General features: G+C 46.8%; 2 protein-coding genes across 2 annotated transcripts in view; both read right to left on the reverse strand.

Annotated features, from left to right (window-relative positions):
- Positions 1-17,236, reverse strand: part of CHAF1A (chromatin assembly factor 1 subunit A) — a gene marked incomplete at its 3' end in the record, with an annotated part of 210,162 nt that overhangs the window by 62,507 nt on the left and 130,419 nt on the right. Inside the window, exon 10 of the mRNA XM_088444069.1 lies at positions 9,321-9,401. Coding sequence (XP_088300195.1) covers positions 9,321-9,401 — 81 coding nt within the window. The remainder of the gene's footprint in view (positions 1-9,320; positions 9,402-17,236) is intronic.
- Positions 9,431-14,724, reverse strand: LOC148508736 (uncharacterized). Its single transcript, XM_088444073.1, has 3 exons — positions 14,014-14,724; positions 12,923-13,159; positions 9,431-9,439 (listed from the first exon to the last, which is right to left on the reverse strand). The coding sequence occupies exons 1-3, from the start codon at positions 14,722-14,724 to the stop codon at positions 9,431-9,433; spliced, it is 957 nt and encodes a 318-aa protein (XP_088300199.1).

Consider the following 17,236-nt stretch of genomic DNA (forward strand, 5'->3'; position numbering starts at 1 on the left):
GAGGCAACAGGAACGGAGTGGCGATGGAGAGACTCTGAAGATCTGAGTACCAATGACGTCTGGGCCAAGCTGGAGCCACCAGCAGGACCGTGCCTCAGTCTTGTTTGAACTTCCGAAGAGCTCGAGGAAGAAGGGAGACTGGAGGAAACCGGTAAACAAACTGGAAGGTCCACTTCACTGACAGAGCGTCCAAGAAGGTTGCCTCGGCATCTCTTGTTCTGGACCCGTACACTGGTAATTTGTGATTGTGTCAGGAGGCCATGAGGTCCACCACTGAGAGGCCACATTCGTCCACTAGGAGTTGAAACATCTCTTGGTTAAGGGACCATTCCCATGGAAGCGCGTCGTGATGGCTGAGGAAGTCCGCTTCCCAATTGAGAACTCCCGGAATGAACACTGCCGAAATGGCCGAGAAGTGACACTCTGCCCATGTTAGAATGTGTGACACTTCTGTCATTGCTGCCCAGCTTAGAGTGCCTCCTTGATGGTTGATGTAAGCCACCGTGGTGGCTTGTCGGACTGAACCTCCACAGGTTTTCCGTGAAATATGTGCTTGGCCAGCTTGAGGGCCCTGAACACAGCCCAAACTTCCAATATGTTGATTGAAAGGGTTGCTTCGACTGCTGTCCAACGGCCCTGAAAAGAGTGCGGACTGGTCACTGCGCCCCAGCCCCGGAGACTGATGTCCGTTGTGAGGAGTAGCCAGTCCGGGATCCAAAAGGGGTGACCCTTGGTTAGATGAGAAGTCAGTAGCAACCAAGACAGACAGACGCACCTCCGGAGAGTGCACCATTGTCTGAGCTTTGATCCAGTGGGGAAATCCATTTCACCTGGAGAGGATCAGCCCCTGCAGAGGCCTGGAATGAAACTGGGCATATTCCACCATGTCGAAGGTGGACACCATGGATCCGAGAACTTGCATCGCTGAGTGGCCTGACACTCGGCTGCTGTGGAGGCATCTGCGAACTCGTAGTTTTAATGTGGAGACCTTTTCTGAAGTCAGAAAAATTCTCTGCTGTTAAGAATCCAGAAGGGCTCCCAGATGAACCATCCTCTGTGAGCAGATCAGGGAGGACTTTTTTCAAATGATTAACCATCTGTGCGCTTGTAGAAAAGCAATTGTCAGTTGCAGGTGGTTGCAAAGTACTTCTGGAAAACACGCTAACAGGAGGTGGTCATCCAGGTATGGAAGTAGTTGGATACCTGACTCCGTAGATGGGCCGCCATGATAGCCATAACTTTGGTAAACACACTTGGAGCTGTAGTCAGGTCAAAGGGTAGCGCCCGAAACTGGAAGTGTTGCTGTAGAATAGCAAACTGGAGAGAACGCTGGTGAGAGGGCGTTATAGGAACATGTAGGTATGTGTCCTGAATATCCAGCGATACCATAAAATCCCCAGGTTCCATAGCCAGTATGATGGAATGTAGGGTTATGGCTCTCTGGATCTTTAAGGCCCTGTTCTTATCTGAAGAAAGGCCTGTGCAGAACAACTGGTGAGGTGGTCTTCAAAGGAATGAGGGCGTGCTCATGAGAGACCACTTCTCTTACCCAAGCGACCTTGGAGGTTTGACACCAGCACTGCACGAACTGAAGAAGTCGGCCTCCCACTCAAGGATCCCCCAGAGGGAGGTCCGCCCCATCAGGCTGAGGGTTTACCCTCTGGTTTGGAAGCAGGGTGTCTTGTGTTCCAGGCCTGTTTCTTAGGCTTGGCGGCCTTCTTGGCAGCTGTCTAGGAATGGACTGTCCTTTGGGTTTTCCTTGGGGACGAAAAGGACTGAAAGGAAGAGGTTCGAGACTTTGAAGGGGCAGCTGCTGAAGGCAGAAACGCAGATTTCGATGCTGCCAATGTGTCAATCTTGTCCAGGTTTGGACCAAACAAGATTTTCCCATTGTATGGTAAGGCTTCCAGGCCTTCCATAGAATCAACATCCACCCTCCAAGAGCGCAGCCACAGTTAACGGCAAGCAGACATGGCCGCGGCAGAGACTCTAGAGGTGAGTAGACTGACCATCCAGAGCAGCCTCACCAATTTATGCAGCTGCATCCCTAATGTGGCCAACCAATGACACAGAATTCTCAGGACCTTCCGAGCGAAAGGAGATTTAAGTGCATCGGCCCAGCTCTATAGCTTTAGCTACCCATGAGATAGCCATGGACGGACAGGCAACAGCTCCTGAAAGAGTATATCGATTTCAGGCAAGTTTCCACCTTCCTATCTGTAGGATCCTTTAAAGGAAGAAATGGAAGGTATAGGTAGTGCAGCATATTTTATTGAATGTGTAACATGAGAATCCACCGCAGGGGGTAATTCCCATTTTTTACAATGAGCCTCAGGAAATGGGTAACATAAGGCCAAACGTTTTTGAGGCTGATACCTCTTACCAGGCAGCAGCCATGTGATCCACTAGCTGATCTGATAGAGGGAATACTGCCGAAGTCACCTTGACCCATTTAAACTGAGGGTGTTTGGACTGAGGGGCTGGCTCGTCATCCTCTATTATCAATATGGATCTGACAGCACGCACCAAGGCAGGAATATTAATATTTTACCTAGTCTCTGCCTCTTGCAGAGGTGAGTCAGGATTAGAGGCATCAGCAATCTCTCTGTCGTCAGGTGACAACTCAGTTGTGTGGACTGAGATGACATTATGCTTCGCTGGCTTCAGGGGTGTCTCATCCTGCAACATGGTCTGAAGGGCAGTAGAGAAAGCCGCCAGGCCCTGCACTGAAGTAGATAAAGTATCTACCCATGGTGGATGCATAGTCAGTGGTAGTCCCTGTAAGGGAATGACAGACTGCAGAGGTACAGGATGAGTCTGCATGATCTGAGGTAGACCCAGAGAGGGCATGGTGGTCTGCTGAGATAACCCCATCTGGGGAAAAACAGCTGGGACCGCCAAGTGGCTCACAATGGAAGCCAGGACCTGAGAAAAGGCAGCCCCAAGGGGTTCCTGTACCATTGTCGGGAGGTTTGAGGTGCATGGAGGATTGTGACAACACACAATTCCTCCCGTACCAAATCCTCCTCACTTAAACCTGCAAGACAGCAGAATGGGTGCAGAAGTGTGTTTGTTACCCTTGTCAGACATGTCTGACACACAATATGGCACTGTGCAATCTGATACTTGGATAAGCTGCTGGAGCCCACTGCCTAAGTATGCGACACACTGGTCCTGTCTGACGCTTTGAGATGCAGAAGCCTTTGCCTGAATATGGCACAGTGCAGCGCATAACAGTATGTGACATACCTCACAAATATTATCATATATATATATATATATATATATATATATATATATTTATTAAGTAAAAGAACCACCCTAACTACACCTGTATCAGAAACAACAAAAAGTAATCCCCCAGCACACAATGAAATCAGCAATAAGATTTGAAAAACTACATGGTGGTTGATAATTCAGAGTTCTCTGTTGCATATATTTGCAAAGATATGGCTAAGCCTCTGTGCCGCGTCACGGCGTCTCTGATACCGGAGGTCCCCATCACTTGGTCAGAATCTCGGGTGCAGAACTCCAAAAAAGCCGGCGATAGCCAGCCACCCCAGTGAAGCACACCAGTGAGAGACTAAAGTGTTAGTACAAGATTAAAGCAAAAACTATGTGTTAAAAAGTGAAAGGTGTAATTAAAAAATGCTAAGAAAAAAAATAAATATATACATCCATCCATACATATATACACACAAAATATATTGGGCAATTAGTACCCAAATTGGATATAGTTATCAGTTTTGGGGATGAGTTTGGGAAGTGGTGCCCCTTGGGGTTGGAGTGGGTGGGCTGCTCTGGTGAGGCACACATTAACACCTTATTTAGCACTTTGACACTTTCTAATATATTTTTTTCTATTTTATTGTGTATAAATATTTTTCTTAGCATTTTTTAATTACACCTTAATGAACAAAACATGGTCGGATTACCTTTTGGAGATAAGAGAAATTCGCAATGGATCTTAGGTAACCTGGTCGACTCGGCCTTGACCTATGTCCCCTGCTTGGGACGTACGTCAATATGAGGTGTCTCTAGATGGTGTCTTATTGTACAAGGCGGCGTAAGCAGTCCTGGTACCATGGGTGTATATCTCAGATGGTACTCTCCAATGGTGATGTAGGATAGTAGTAGCAATAGGCAACCTCTGTGCCAGTAGTTAGTCCCAGGATTACAGGGGGTTCTGTTCGTAGAGATGGTTCTCCCCCTGGCTATACCTGACCTCAGTCGCCGTCTCTTCCCTCTCTGCCGGATCGTGTGCCTGGCAGTGATGTTAACCACTGTCTGAATTTTTCCGCGACATGCCGCTTGCTGATGACAGTCTGTCTCAGGGGCATACGGGTACTGCTTGTGGGTTCTGTTGCTTGGGCATATGGGGTCTTTCCGCTGAAACTCCCTGTAGGGGTCCGGGCTGTGAATGGACTTCTTCCACTTGACAGGCTGTTGTCCCTGGGAACGCGGCTTGCAACAGCACTGCACGCTGCTACCTTGCCTCCGAGTGGTCACATTGCCTGCTGCTGTGTCGGTGGGCCATGGGGAACAGTACCACGGGCCACCCGTGGCCCACGGGTTGAAGACCCCCTGCTCTAACCCAACTCAATAGGTCCTCTATGAAAGAATTCTGACCGAAAAGGGCTATTCGGCATGCCGCAGGGAACAACTGACCCTTCTGGGAAAAAACATCCTAGCTTTGAAGATGGGTGACAAGAGCCATATGCTGGCAAAACAAGGCTTGCCAGAATCCGATGGAAGCACGGGCTCAGACCAAAAACCAACCTCAGAGGAAGACGCATTAGGCGCCGACTGAGAGGCAGAAGAGCTGCGTACTACGGCCGTCGTGGCTAAGCTAAGCCACGAGGATCACTATGCAATCAGTGAAGCATAACATGGGAGGAAAGATAAAGAGTGGAAACGTCCACTGTACTGCCGGAGCTACCAATAGGAGTGCTCTGGGAACTCTGGAGCTGGAACAGTATCTCGGTTGCTTGTAGTTATGCGAGACACTATGATCTCGAGGTCAGTCATGACCCAGCGATCACAAGGCACCAAAAAGCGTCAGCATGTAGAGCTGACTCACCTGAGTGAACGACATGGCAACCTAGGAATCCTCTGCTCCAGGAGAACTGTAGGTAGGAAGGCCACCTACAGATCCATAAGATAACACTGGGGGAGCAGTTGCCCATATTAATGGAACCCCCGCATCTGAGCGCGCCACCCTGATAGCTTTAGTGGGCAACAGATATCACGCTGTCGGGCCAGACTAGTACCTGACAATGCTGGAGGAGGAGCTCTGAAAATCAACGAGAACAGACGAATGAAAAACATAACAGGCTCCCCTGAGCCGTCCACTGATCCTAAAGGGCTAACAACAGATTACTGCCCTCCATGGGTCTCAATTTCCCTGTGAAGAGGCAGGAAGTGAAACAGAGCAAACTGCTGTAACTCCGCCCTGTCAAACGTATCGCTTATAGAGCCCAAGATCTGCCTGCAAGAGTGTAAAGATGCCAGAAAAGAGGGAATGGTAAACGGAAGACCGTTAGTCTAACGGCTGGGAGGAACACCCACCAACCATTGGAATGCAGTCAAGCTCTCCACCAAGGGAAAAGGCTTTCAAGTAATTATCCATCCGTGGAACCACCGAAGATCTACCTTGAGACAGATTCATATCCAGTGACTGAGCCCTGATCAGCAGGTTGAAAGGAGCTGCCATGACCGTCCTGATCCTCATGAATACCAGGATTGACTGAGGACCTACAGTAACAGATACCGGAATTGAAAGATTGTACTGCACAGCATACCCGAGGTAGCTACAGCACCTGGTATTCCCAGGCGGTTTCCCATCCAAGTACTAACCAAGCCTAACCCTGCTTAGCTTACCAGACGAGATCGGGTGTGTTCAGGGCGGAGTGGCCGTAGACTGACTGATTCGGATGGCAATATGTAAAGAGGCCTCCTATATGTGAAAGGATGCTTTGCAAACCTCAAGTCTGAGCGAATTATGGAGCACAGCGACTCCAGGCAGAACCTCAGAATCCTGGAGTCCCGGCTAGCGCCCAGAGAATGAGGCTGGGCTAGAACAAGTAGTCCAGCATCTAACCAGTAAAAGTAACTTGCACCTTTACTTTACCAGTAAAGTAACTAGCACCGTCAGAAGCCAGAACCTGGACAATAACCGTGGAGGTCAGAGGGGAGCATACAAACAGTCTGCTCCTAAGGCATATTACGAGCCCCGTATGGGACTCGAACCTGGGCTGAGCTGGTCCCCCTGTGAAATAAGTGGCATCTGAAACACACGTCTCTAGAATAGACTGAGCTCTAGACCACTTGTCCTGACCCCGCGCCGGGGGTTTCCCAAGTGGAAATCCACCCCAACCTGTGGCAACAGACCTGCCAGCTGACTGACTGACTAAGATCATCTACGTCCGTGTCCATAGAGGAGGAACTCCTTAATCTAGAAGGTAGACTGCCTTGAGCAGAAGGCAGACAATGTATATGGGCACTACCTAGAGACTGTCCAACCCCGGACCACAAGGACCTTCTCTAATACAGAAGAGCCGCTAAGTACTTAAGAGTCAGTGAGAGCGCGCCAGGAATCTGTCCTGCCACCATGGCAGATGTCCGAGGTTAATATGACTAGGTCAATGACCTCCTAATTAACTAAGTAGTAGCAGACTGCCCCACAAGGGACAATACATTGTCCCTGAACTGGGATCTGGTCGGGCATCTGCCCAACAGTCCCTAGCCTTAGCTGCCCAAGTAAAGCGAGGGACGTGCCCTGGACTAGATAATTCTGGGAAAACTATACAGCTGCCCAAGATAGCAGGACTAGCAAGTCAGCCACGTTGACAGAAGCGTTGCTGGTAGCGGATACACTAAAGCAATGTGCTTAGGTATCCTAATTGGAAAGGGATACAATTGTCTATGTTATGAACACTGTGTGTCTGTATGTTTTTGTCATATTTTACTAGAAAAAGATTAAAAAGTAAAATTTTAAAAACATTCATTAAACGCAAACAAGCAGTGCCCGCAGCAAAGTCTTCCCTGTTTCTTCTCTCATTGTGAGTGCAGAGGAGTTGCCGGAGGAGTTCAAGGGAAATTGTTGACTACATTGCATCTTTTGCGAGTTATCTAGTGTGTAGACACCTTAACTGTACAAAAGATGGACAACTTTACAAAAGAGCATTTATTCAGTGGTATAAATGACCCATTCTGAATCCTCCATTACACTATCAAAGCTTATGTTAGATCAGGGCTAGCCAAACCTGGTCTTTGAGAGCTACCAACAGTGCATGATTTCCAGGTCACCTCACAGAAACACAAGTGAAATAATTAGCTCCACCTGTGGATCTTTTAAAATGTGTTAGTGGGCAATGACTACACATGAGTACCTGCTAGGTCGTTTGGAAAACATGAACTGTTAGTAGCACTCGAGGACCAGGTTGGTTAACCCTGTGTTATGGCCCGTACACACTGGACGATCAGACAACGATCAGATATAGTTGTCTGATCATCCTGCATGTGCTGAATGTTCTATATCGAACATCCAGCACATGCTCCAACTCCCAAACTACTATAACGACCAGCGATCGTCCCTATAGTAAACAGGCTAACCTGGTCGATATCGGGGGGGAGGGTTAGGTTTAGGCCACCCGGGGGGGACTTAGGGTTAGGCACCCCCCCCCCCCCCCGGGAGGGTTAGGCTAGGGGGAGGGAGGGTTAGGCACCCCCGGGGGGACTTAGGTTTAGGCAGCGGGGAAGGGGGTGGTTAGGGTTAGGCACCCCTAAGGAGGGTTAGGGGGGTTAGGTTAGTATATACTTACCTATCCACGATCGGGATTTCCAGCGCTGTCGGGCTTCCGCTGCCGGGAACAATTTTGTTAATATCGTCCTGGTTATCTGACCATGTCTATGCACCATTAGATAATCAAGAACAAAAGATGTAATTCCTATATCTTTAATATTCAGTATGGAGCTTTAAGACATGAAGAGGTGCACATTTCTGTGTCGAATCCCCTCTCCCCTGAAAATATGGAGCAGGCACATGTGCAGAAGTTAACAAAGACCCTGGTATTGAGTCTTTGTTGTCTTCTGATCATGAACCAGATGTCTAACAATATCTTCAAAGAAAAATTAGGCGTGCAGCCACTGGGTATATCATTGCAATTGGGTGCAGAATGTGCGGTACAGGCCAGCCTGGACCACAGTGTACACCATACACTCTCCACATATTGTAGATAAGCCACCAATTAGATGTGCAATTATTGAAATGAGTTGAGAAGTTGGATACCATAAAAGTTGGACATTTTGTTATCTGGAGAGAGGGAATGTGTTTAAAAAAAAAGATGGGCAGGAGGAGATCTTGTACATGTATCACACAATCAAGTACAAAAATTCTTGCTTCATCTCTTGATATCTTGTGGTAATTCCTTTTCACCTATAGCAGATCTCAAAAGTTAACCAATGCTATCTGGATAGCAATGAATCATTATTTTTCCTAATATATACGCTGTCAGGATAGCATTAGAGTAATTTTTAAATGTCCTTGGCTAGAAAAGCGAAAAGCTTTGTTCAGAAGGCCTTGAGCAGGAGACGGGAGTCACTGAATGCTGCACCTGCTAATATCACATTACCCACCAAGCTATTTAGAACAATCGTGTGTGCTAACAAACCATATTTTGTGACCTGGCCAAAACTGGATTATTAGGAGAGATAAAGGGGGTTATAAAACTGGATTGCACATTCTATCTGTAGCTTTGAGTTGAACAAGAATGCATCATGTATCATTGGGCAGCACAGATGGTGTAATGGTTAGCGTTACTGCCTCACAGAAATGAGGTCATGGGTTCAATTCCCACCATGGCCCTAACTGTGTGGAGTTTATATATTCTCCCTGTGCTTGCGTGGGTTTCCTCCGGGTACTTCGGTTTCCTCCCACACTCCAAAAATATACTGGTTCCCCAAAAAAATTTGCGTGTGAGCATGTGATAGGGAATATAGATTGTAAGCTTCACTGGGGCAGGGACTGATGTGAATGGCCAAATATTCTCTCTGTAAAGCGCTGCGGAATATGTGTGCGCTATATAAATAACTTGTAATAAAGAAATAATAATAATCATTTCCAAACATATGTAGCTGTCCCATGGAGAGTTATGAAGGCGGGGGCCCCTTGTGGGAGCAGAACAGACAAAATACTGATCATCTCGGTCTCTGAAAATCCACCTTAACAAAAATCCAAGCTTTGTAATTTTCATCCAAGACCAGAGAGACAAATTCCTATGCAAAGTCACCCATTTTATACAGACTTTCAATCTACTCACCCCCTCACTATGAGACAACGATTCTCCAGGTTCTTCCTCTTCCCACTCTTCATCACTGTCCATTTCATAGTCCAATAGTTTCTGATAAAAAAAAATGTTTTTTGGTGTAATCAACAAGTCTACAACATAATCATGTTTTATTAACTTCTAAAAGAAGTCTTTCAAAAGAAGTAGAATAAAGATCACTTAATTGCTTTGCAAAGAAAAAAAAAAAAACCATTCCGTATACTGTGACCATTGAAAAAAGCGATTGAGAACAACTTAGCAATGATAAAAATACTGAAGCGCTTGTTTCTTGCACTGGAATTACAATCATTACTGTAAATATTATACATATAGCAGCAAATATTTATGCAAATATATGAAAATGCTACAAAAACACCAAAACCTCGCTTAAGTGTCATTTAAGGACCACTTTTCTACAAATAAGAGGTATGAAAGAACTAGTATAGATGGTCAAAAGTAGATTCCCACTGCAGAAGACATGTTTAATGAAGGAGAATATAGTCGCTACATAATAATTTGCCAATACAAAAAATTCTGGGAAGTAGTTTGGAGAACAGAGGCCTAGTTTTAGAAGACATTGGACAGTTAAGAAAAAGTTAGACATTTCCAGGAGAAAGCAGACCTACTGTCAATAATACATGAATAAAAGTAATCAGATTAGCTGTCAGAATTAACTTTGATTTTGTGCTTGATCACAAGTATTTTAAAAAGTAGTGTTGAACCTCATTACACATGTATATCGAACAAAAGTAATCAGCACGTGGAAGAAAAATGATCCCAAAATTATGGTACTTACCTAGATAACTCCTTTTCTTCAAGGTCCATAGGGTCCACAGGGATACCATGGGGAATATTATAGTTGGAGACCAAGCACCAAACAGTTAAAAGCTCCAGCTCCCAGGATGCCTTAGGTCCTCCTCCATATACACCCCGCCCCTAGCTATAGGACTTCAGTTTAGTAAACAAGCCTCAAGGCAGGACAAGGAAGAGGAATCGTACACCAGAAACAGAATGAGGAAATATCTGACCGAAAGAAAAAAATAGCCACTGTGGACCTTGAAGAAAGAGTTATCTAGGAGAGTCTACCATAAATCTAAATTTTCTGCTTCGGGGTCCATAGGGATCCACAGGGATACCATGGGGATGTCCTAAAGCAGTTCCCCTAGGGTGGGTGATGCTCCTGAGCAGAATGGAAAACTCGTCGCCCAAAGGAAGCATCCTGAGAGGCAAAAGTATCAAAGTGATAAAACCTAAGAAAAGTGTGGACAGAAGACCATGTAGGCTGACTTGCACAATTGTTCAGCGGAGGCATCTCAACTAAATGCCCACAAAGGCCCTACAGACAGAGTAGAATGTGCTGTCACCGTACTTGGGACAGGGAGATCAGCTTGTGTGCACACCTGAGATAGTCATCTGTAGACATCTCGCCAGAGTCTGCGTATTAGATGGCCATCCTCGTTTATTAAAACCATATAATACAAAAAGAGCATCCGATTTTCTAGCAGAGTTTGTGCGCTCCACATACTGAGAGCACGAACTACATCTAGGGAGGCTTCACCTACAGAAAGAACCGGAGCCTGAAAAGCTGGAACTACAATTTCTTCATTTAAATGAAAATGGGATACTACCTTAAAAAGGTAACCCTCCCTTGTACGATGAACAGCTTTCTCCTGGTGAAAAATAAAAAATGGGGAGCGACAAGAAAGCGCTGCCAAATCAGAGGCTCTACGTGCAGAAGAGAGAGCGAGTAGAAAAAGGGTCTTCGTTGTCAACCACTTCAAATCTACAGAGTCTAAAGGTTCAAAAGAACCAAAAGACAAATCCCATGGTGCTGCCGGTGGAACAAAAGGAGGCTGAACTCGCAGAACTCCTTGGAAAAAAAAATCTAAAATCTGGTAATGAGGCAATCTTCCTCTGGAACCAGACTGACAGTGCAGAAACTTGCACTCTCAAAGTAGCCAGGTGGAGACCACGTTCTAAACCTGCCTGGAGAAAAGCCAGTATACTGGAAAACCTAAACAGCTTAGGATCATACTTTCTGTGGAAACTCCATTGATCAAAAGAAATCCAAACCCTGTATTAGATGTGGGCAGAGGTACGCTTCCGTGCCCCAAGCATTGTTTGAATTACAGAATTGGAAAAACCTTTTGGTCTTAGGATAGAAGATTCAAGAGTCACGCCGTAAAAGCCAGATGAGGTAAGTCCGGATGCCGGCAGGGGCCCTGCGCAGATCCTGCCATAGAGGAAGAGAATATGGACTGTCTATTGACAGATTCTGTATGTCTGTGAAACGTGGCCGTCTGGACCAAGCCGGAGCCACCAGTATTACTGTTCCCCCTTCCTGCTTGAATTTCCTGAGAACTCTTGGGAGGAGGGAGATGGGAGGAAAGATTTGCCAGCTTGAAGTCCCATCTTAAAGCCAGTGCGTCCACAAAGGTAACTGATGGGTCTCTGGACCTGGACCAGTACCAGAGGACCTTGTGGTTGTGGCGTGACGCCATGAGATCTCTCTGGTAGACCCCATTTGTTTAAGAGCAAGAGAAGAAAAGTACTCTTTTTATGGGGCACTCAACCTACCTCATAAATAAAATATAACTTTTAATAGTATGCCAATAAAATTGTGAAGATAATAAATCTTATAATGTCACAGGATAGCTATACATACAATACACAAACACAAAACAACAGACAAAATAACTGGTCTAAATCAGACCCAGTTGTTGAAACACTGGCTGACATGAATCGAGAAGATCAGCATATGTCCATTATCTTGATTCTTAGTATATCACTATGTCAGACAGTTGGCGAAATTAGTCAGAATATGATAATATATATCCAGGGTAAAAAATCCCTCAATAGCGTATTTTGACCACCTAATGAAATCACAACTTAATCAATTGGAAGTTGGTATTACCTTATATACCAGGTAATGTAGGTCCTAAAAATTAGGATTTTGGTACTTACCGATAAATCCCTTTCTCCGATTCCACAGGGGACACTGGAGCCTCAGTACAATGGGGTATAGGAGTGTGTTAACCGGGAGCTGGCACCTTTAAATAAAAAACTACTGGTAGCTAGCTCCTCCCCCTCTATACCCCCCCCCAGGTCGGTCTATAAACAACTGTGCCCGAGGGGAGCTGGAAAGTAAGGAGGAGACAGAAAGCTACATTAATCACATATATCTAAGAAAACATATACATGAAAACAAGAACAGATCAGTCAGACAACATTAAACGCAAACCAGCGTCTGAACCTGAAAACAGTAACAATGCAGGTAGAACAGCGCAGGGTGGGTGTGTCCAGTGTCCCCTGTGGAATCGGAGAAAGGGATTTATCGGTAAGAACCAAAATCCTAATTTCTCCTTCATCCACCAGGGGACACTGGAGCCTCAGTACAATGGGGACGTCCCAGAGCTTACATCCCGGGTGGGAGAGCGCTGAGAACCCTGCAATACCGCACGGCCAAACTCTGAAGCGGAGGCCACAAAAGTATCAAAACACTAGAATCTTAGGAAGGTATGCTTCCCTGACCAAGTGGCTGCTCTACAAAGCAGGTTTAAGGAAACCCCACGAGCAGCCGTCCAAGAAGGACCTACCGAGCGCGTAGAATGCGCTGTAATAGGACCAGGTGGTTGTTTGGAAGCCACCACGTAAGCTTGTCTGACAGTGAAGCGAATCCATCTAGAAATGATCTGTTTGGAGGCCGGACAACCTGGACGGGCCACGTCAAACCGAATAAACAAAGCATCGGATTTACGGAGGGAGGCAGTTCTGTCAACGTAAATCCTGAGTGCTCTGACTATATCCAAGGATCTTGAATTTGAAGAGTCATCCTTAAACACCGGAACCACGATAGGCTGGTTTATATGAAAGGCCGTCACTACTTTGGGGAAAAAAGCCCTTTGAGTACGCAGCTCCGCCCTATCTTCGTGGAAAATAAGTTAAGGAGGGTGGCAGGATAAAGCACTGAGTTCTGACACACGCCTTGCCGAAGCGAGTGCCAACAGCAGAACCACCTTCCAGGTTAAGTACTTTATCTCCACTCTCTGTAATGGCTCAAAAGTATCAGACTGGAGGAAGGCCAACACCAAATCTAAATCCCATGGTGCCGTGGGAGGCACAAAAGGGGGTTGAATCCTGACAACTCCTTGAAGAAAAGTCTGTATATCCGGAAGCAAAGCCAATATTCTCTGAAAGAAAATTGACAACGCGGATACCTGTACTTTTAACGAACCAAGACGAAGGCCTGCTGTGAGACCAGCCTGAAGAAAAAGGAGGCGTGATACTTTAAAGACTTACGGAGGAGAATTACATCTCTCACGCTAAGCAACATATGTCTTCCATATGCGGTAGTAATGTTGAGAAGTGACTTCTTTCCTAGCCCGAATAATTGTGGGAATCACTAGATGGAATACCTTTTTTCCTGAGGACGGCCCTTTCAGTAGCCAGGCCATCAAACGAAGCCGCCTTAAGGTCATGATAAACAAATGGGCCCTGAAGGAGGTTGTCCTGAAGAGGCAGTGGCCACGGCTCGTCTATTAACAGATTCTGTATCTGGGAGTACCACGCTCGTCTGGGCCAATCTGGTCCCTTCTCGCTTGATTCTTTGAAGCAAGCGCAGAATGAGCGGAAACGGAGGGAATAGGTAGATGTAATGAAACTTCCACGGAGCAGTCAGTGCGTCTACTGCAGCTGCCCGTGGGTCCCTTGTTCTGGAGTAGTAACCTGGTAATTGGTGGTTTAACCTTGACGCCATAAGGTCGGCTTGAGGACAGCCCCACCTCAGAGTTAGTTGCTGGAACACCTGGGGATTGAGCGACCATTCCCCTGGATGAACGTCCTGCCGACTGAGGTAGTCGGCCTCCCAGTTTTCTACTCCTGGGATGAAGATCGCAGAAATCGCTACTGCGAATTCCTCTGCCCAAAGCAGAATCCTGGTTACCTCCCTCATGGCGTCTCTGCTCTTTGTGCCGCCCTGCCTGTTTATATACGCCAGTGCAGTGGCGTTGTCCGACTGGACTCTGATTGCCTGACCCTCCAGCAGCGGATGCGCCAGCTGGAGAGCATAAAATACCGCTCTCAACTCTAGGATATTTATAGACAATCTGGCTTCCTGCAGCGTCCAGAGCCCCTGAAAATGCTTTCCCAGAGTCACTGCTCCCCAGCCCCTCAGACTTGCGTCAGTGGTGAGGAGGGTCCTATCCCACACCGCAAACCTTCTTCCCGCCAGCAGGTGGGAAGGGTTCAACCACCAAATGAGAGATGTTCGAGTCTGAGGCGCAAGGAGAACCCTCTGATAGAGAAAGAGGTTGGATCCTGACCACTGGGAGAGGAGATCCAGTTGAAAAGGACGGGCGTGAAATCTTGCATACTGAACCGCCTCGAAGGCCGCTACCATCTTCCCAAGAAGGCGGATACAGAGATGTACAGACACTCAGCGATGTGGTAAGACCAGGCGCACCATCTGCTGAATGGAGGCAGCCTTGTCTTGAGGCAGGAAAACTTTGTTGCGCTGTGTCCAGTATCATTCCCATGAATAGTAAGCTTTGTGTAGGGATCAGGGAGGACTTTTTGAAATTTAGTATCCAACCGTGTTGCAAGAGGATGCTGTTGCAAGTGAATGTCCCTTAACAGCCGAGCTTCCGAGGAGGCTTTTATCAAGAGATCGTCTAAGTATGGAACAATGACGACACCTTGACCATGCAGCAGGGCCATCATTGCCGCCATAACTTTTGTGAATACTCTCGGAGCTGACGAAAGTCCGAAAGGTAGGGCCTGGAATTGAAACTGCGAGTCTAGGACCGCAAAACGAAGGAAGGCCTGATGGGGGGGCCAGATGGGAATATGGAGATAAAGAATGCTTATGTCTTTAAGGACACCAGAAACTCGTTCTTGTCGAGACCCGCTATAACGGATTGGAGAGATTCCATCTTGAATTTGAACACTCGAAGATGAGGGTTTAAATCCTTGAGATTGAGTATGGGTCTCATGGCGCATAAATTACAAATGTCCTTAGACGCTTCTCCAAGGACTGCAGCAGACTCTGCAATTTGTTCGGCTAACTGAATTAGGTCGTCAGTTTGTGTACCTATCTTAATCCCCTCTGCCAGCTGCAGCGCCCAGGCTTCAATGGCCTTATTTACCCAACAACTAACTAGTGTTGGACGCATCAAAACCCCTGCAACTGTATATAAGAATTTTAATGTGTGTTCCATCTTCCTATCCGAGGTTTCCTTTAGGGAAACCGCGCCAGGCACCGGAAGCACCGTTTTCTTGGAAAGACGGGCTACTGACGGGTCCACTGCTGGAGGAGGTTCACATAATCTCCTACTGTCAGGTGGAAAGGGGTAATAAGAGATATTTCTTCGAAATTTAAAATTTTTTGTCTGGGTGTTTCCATGTGGAAGAAAGAATCTCATCCAGCTCTTCGATGCTGAAAAAGTAACAGACTGTTTAAATATTTTACCGAAAATAGATGGTTTTTCAGTAACCTCTAAATCCTCTACATGTACCACCTGGCGTACTGCTGTAATTAAAGCATCCACGCCCTGAGATGCAGGTTCGGGGTCCTCAGGAATGTAAATTTCCTCTTCCTGAACCTCGCCTTCTTCAGGGTCCAGCAACTCCTCATCCTCTGATTCATCCCAGTGTAAGGGGTTATGAATCAATCTCTTACTAAGGACATGAGCAGGAGAAGAAGCAGGCGGAGCCTGGGACATTGCTTTTGTAAGTCCAACAGATCTGGCTAGAGAGCGAGCCCAATCTGCTTCAGATGCTGTCTGTCTTAGCCTCTCCCTGTCCTTGTGAGCTGCTTCCAGCTCTGATGACAGATTAGATATAACTGATGTCAACTCATTAGACCACATAGGCTGAACTACAAGATCAGTATCTTGAGGCAGAGACACACATTTGTCACACAGTAAGGAAGTATTAGACTGTCCCTGTGTGAATTTCTCACCACAAGTCTTGCAAGAAAAAGACTTTTGGGCAGCTTTAGACCACTTGGTAGACATGTCTATAGCGCGCACACACACACACACACTCACACACACACACACAGAGAGAGAAGAGGACAGTTAGACGGCAATAACAGATTATACAATCACACCCACAGAGACCCTGCTGAAAGGGGCACAGAGGGAGATAAACTATTATCTTTGCAGCGCTAACAGAATAGTGCTGATAACAGAGTACAAGCCTGACTCCTGACACAGCTCTCTCTCCACCCTGTAGTGCGTGTAAAATGGCCACCAGCGTCCTTCTGGAAGCGCTGAGGCTGCTGGGAGGCAGGAGCAGAAGGAAGACCCCCCCGCGCGCTCTCAGCGCTAGCTGAGCGCACAGTGGATGCCCGCCTAAACACTTGTCCAGGCTCCTCTGCTAACCAGAGAGCCAGGGATACACTGACCTTAGCCCTGCCTCTGCTGCCGACAGCGGGCATGTGCTACAGGGTCCCGCGACGTGCACTGCATGCAGCGCGTCTTTGGGCACCCCAGAGACTGAGGTCTCTGTAGCAGGAGACCTCAGTGCAAACCGCATGCAGCAGCGGTGAGGTCTCCCCGGCAGCTCCATCAGCGCAGACAGGCAGGGGCAGTAGGCTGCCCTCCTGCTGACAGCAGATCATTTTCAGAGCCCTAAGGAGGCTTATGTCCAGCTCCAGGGCACATTTTTTAGACTGACCTAAGGGGGGTATAGAGGGGGAGGAGCTAGCTACCAGTAGATTTTTATTTAAAGGTGCCAGCTCCCTGTTAACACACTCCTATACCCCATTGTACTGAGGCTCCAGTGTCCCCTGGTGGATGAAGGAGAAATAAGGGGTTGTATTTAACACAACAATTAGTGCTAATGGTATATATATATATATATATATATATATATATATACATACATACATACATACACACACACACAAT

This window comes from Taudactylus pleione, unplaced genomic scaffold (assembly GCF_031769625.1).
Source record: "Taudactylus pleione unplaced genomic scaffold, aTauple2 ptg000347l, whole genome shotgun sequence".
Taxonomy (NCBI): domain Eukaryota; kingdom Metazoa; phylum Chordata; class Amphibia; order Anura; family Myobatrachidae; genus Taudactylus; species Taudactylus pleione.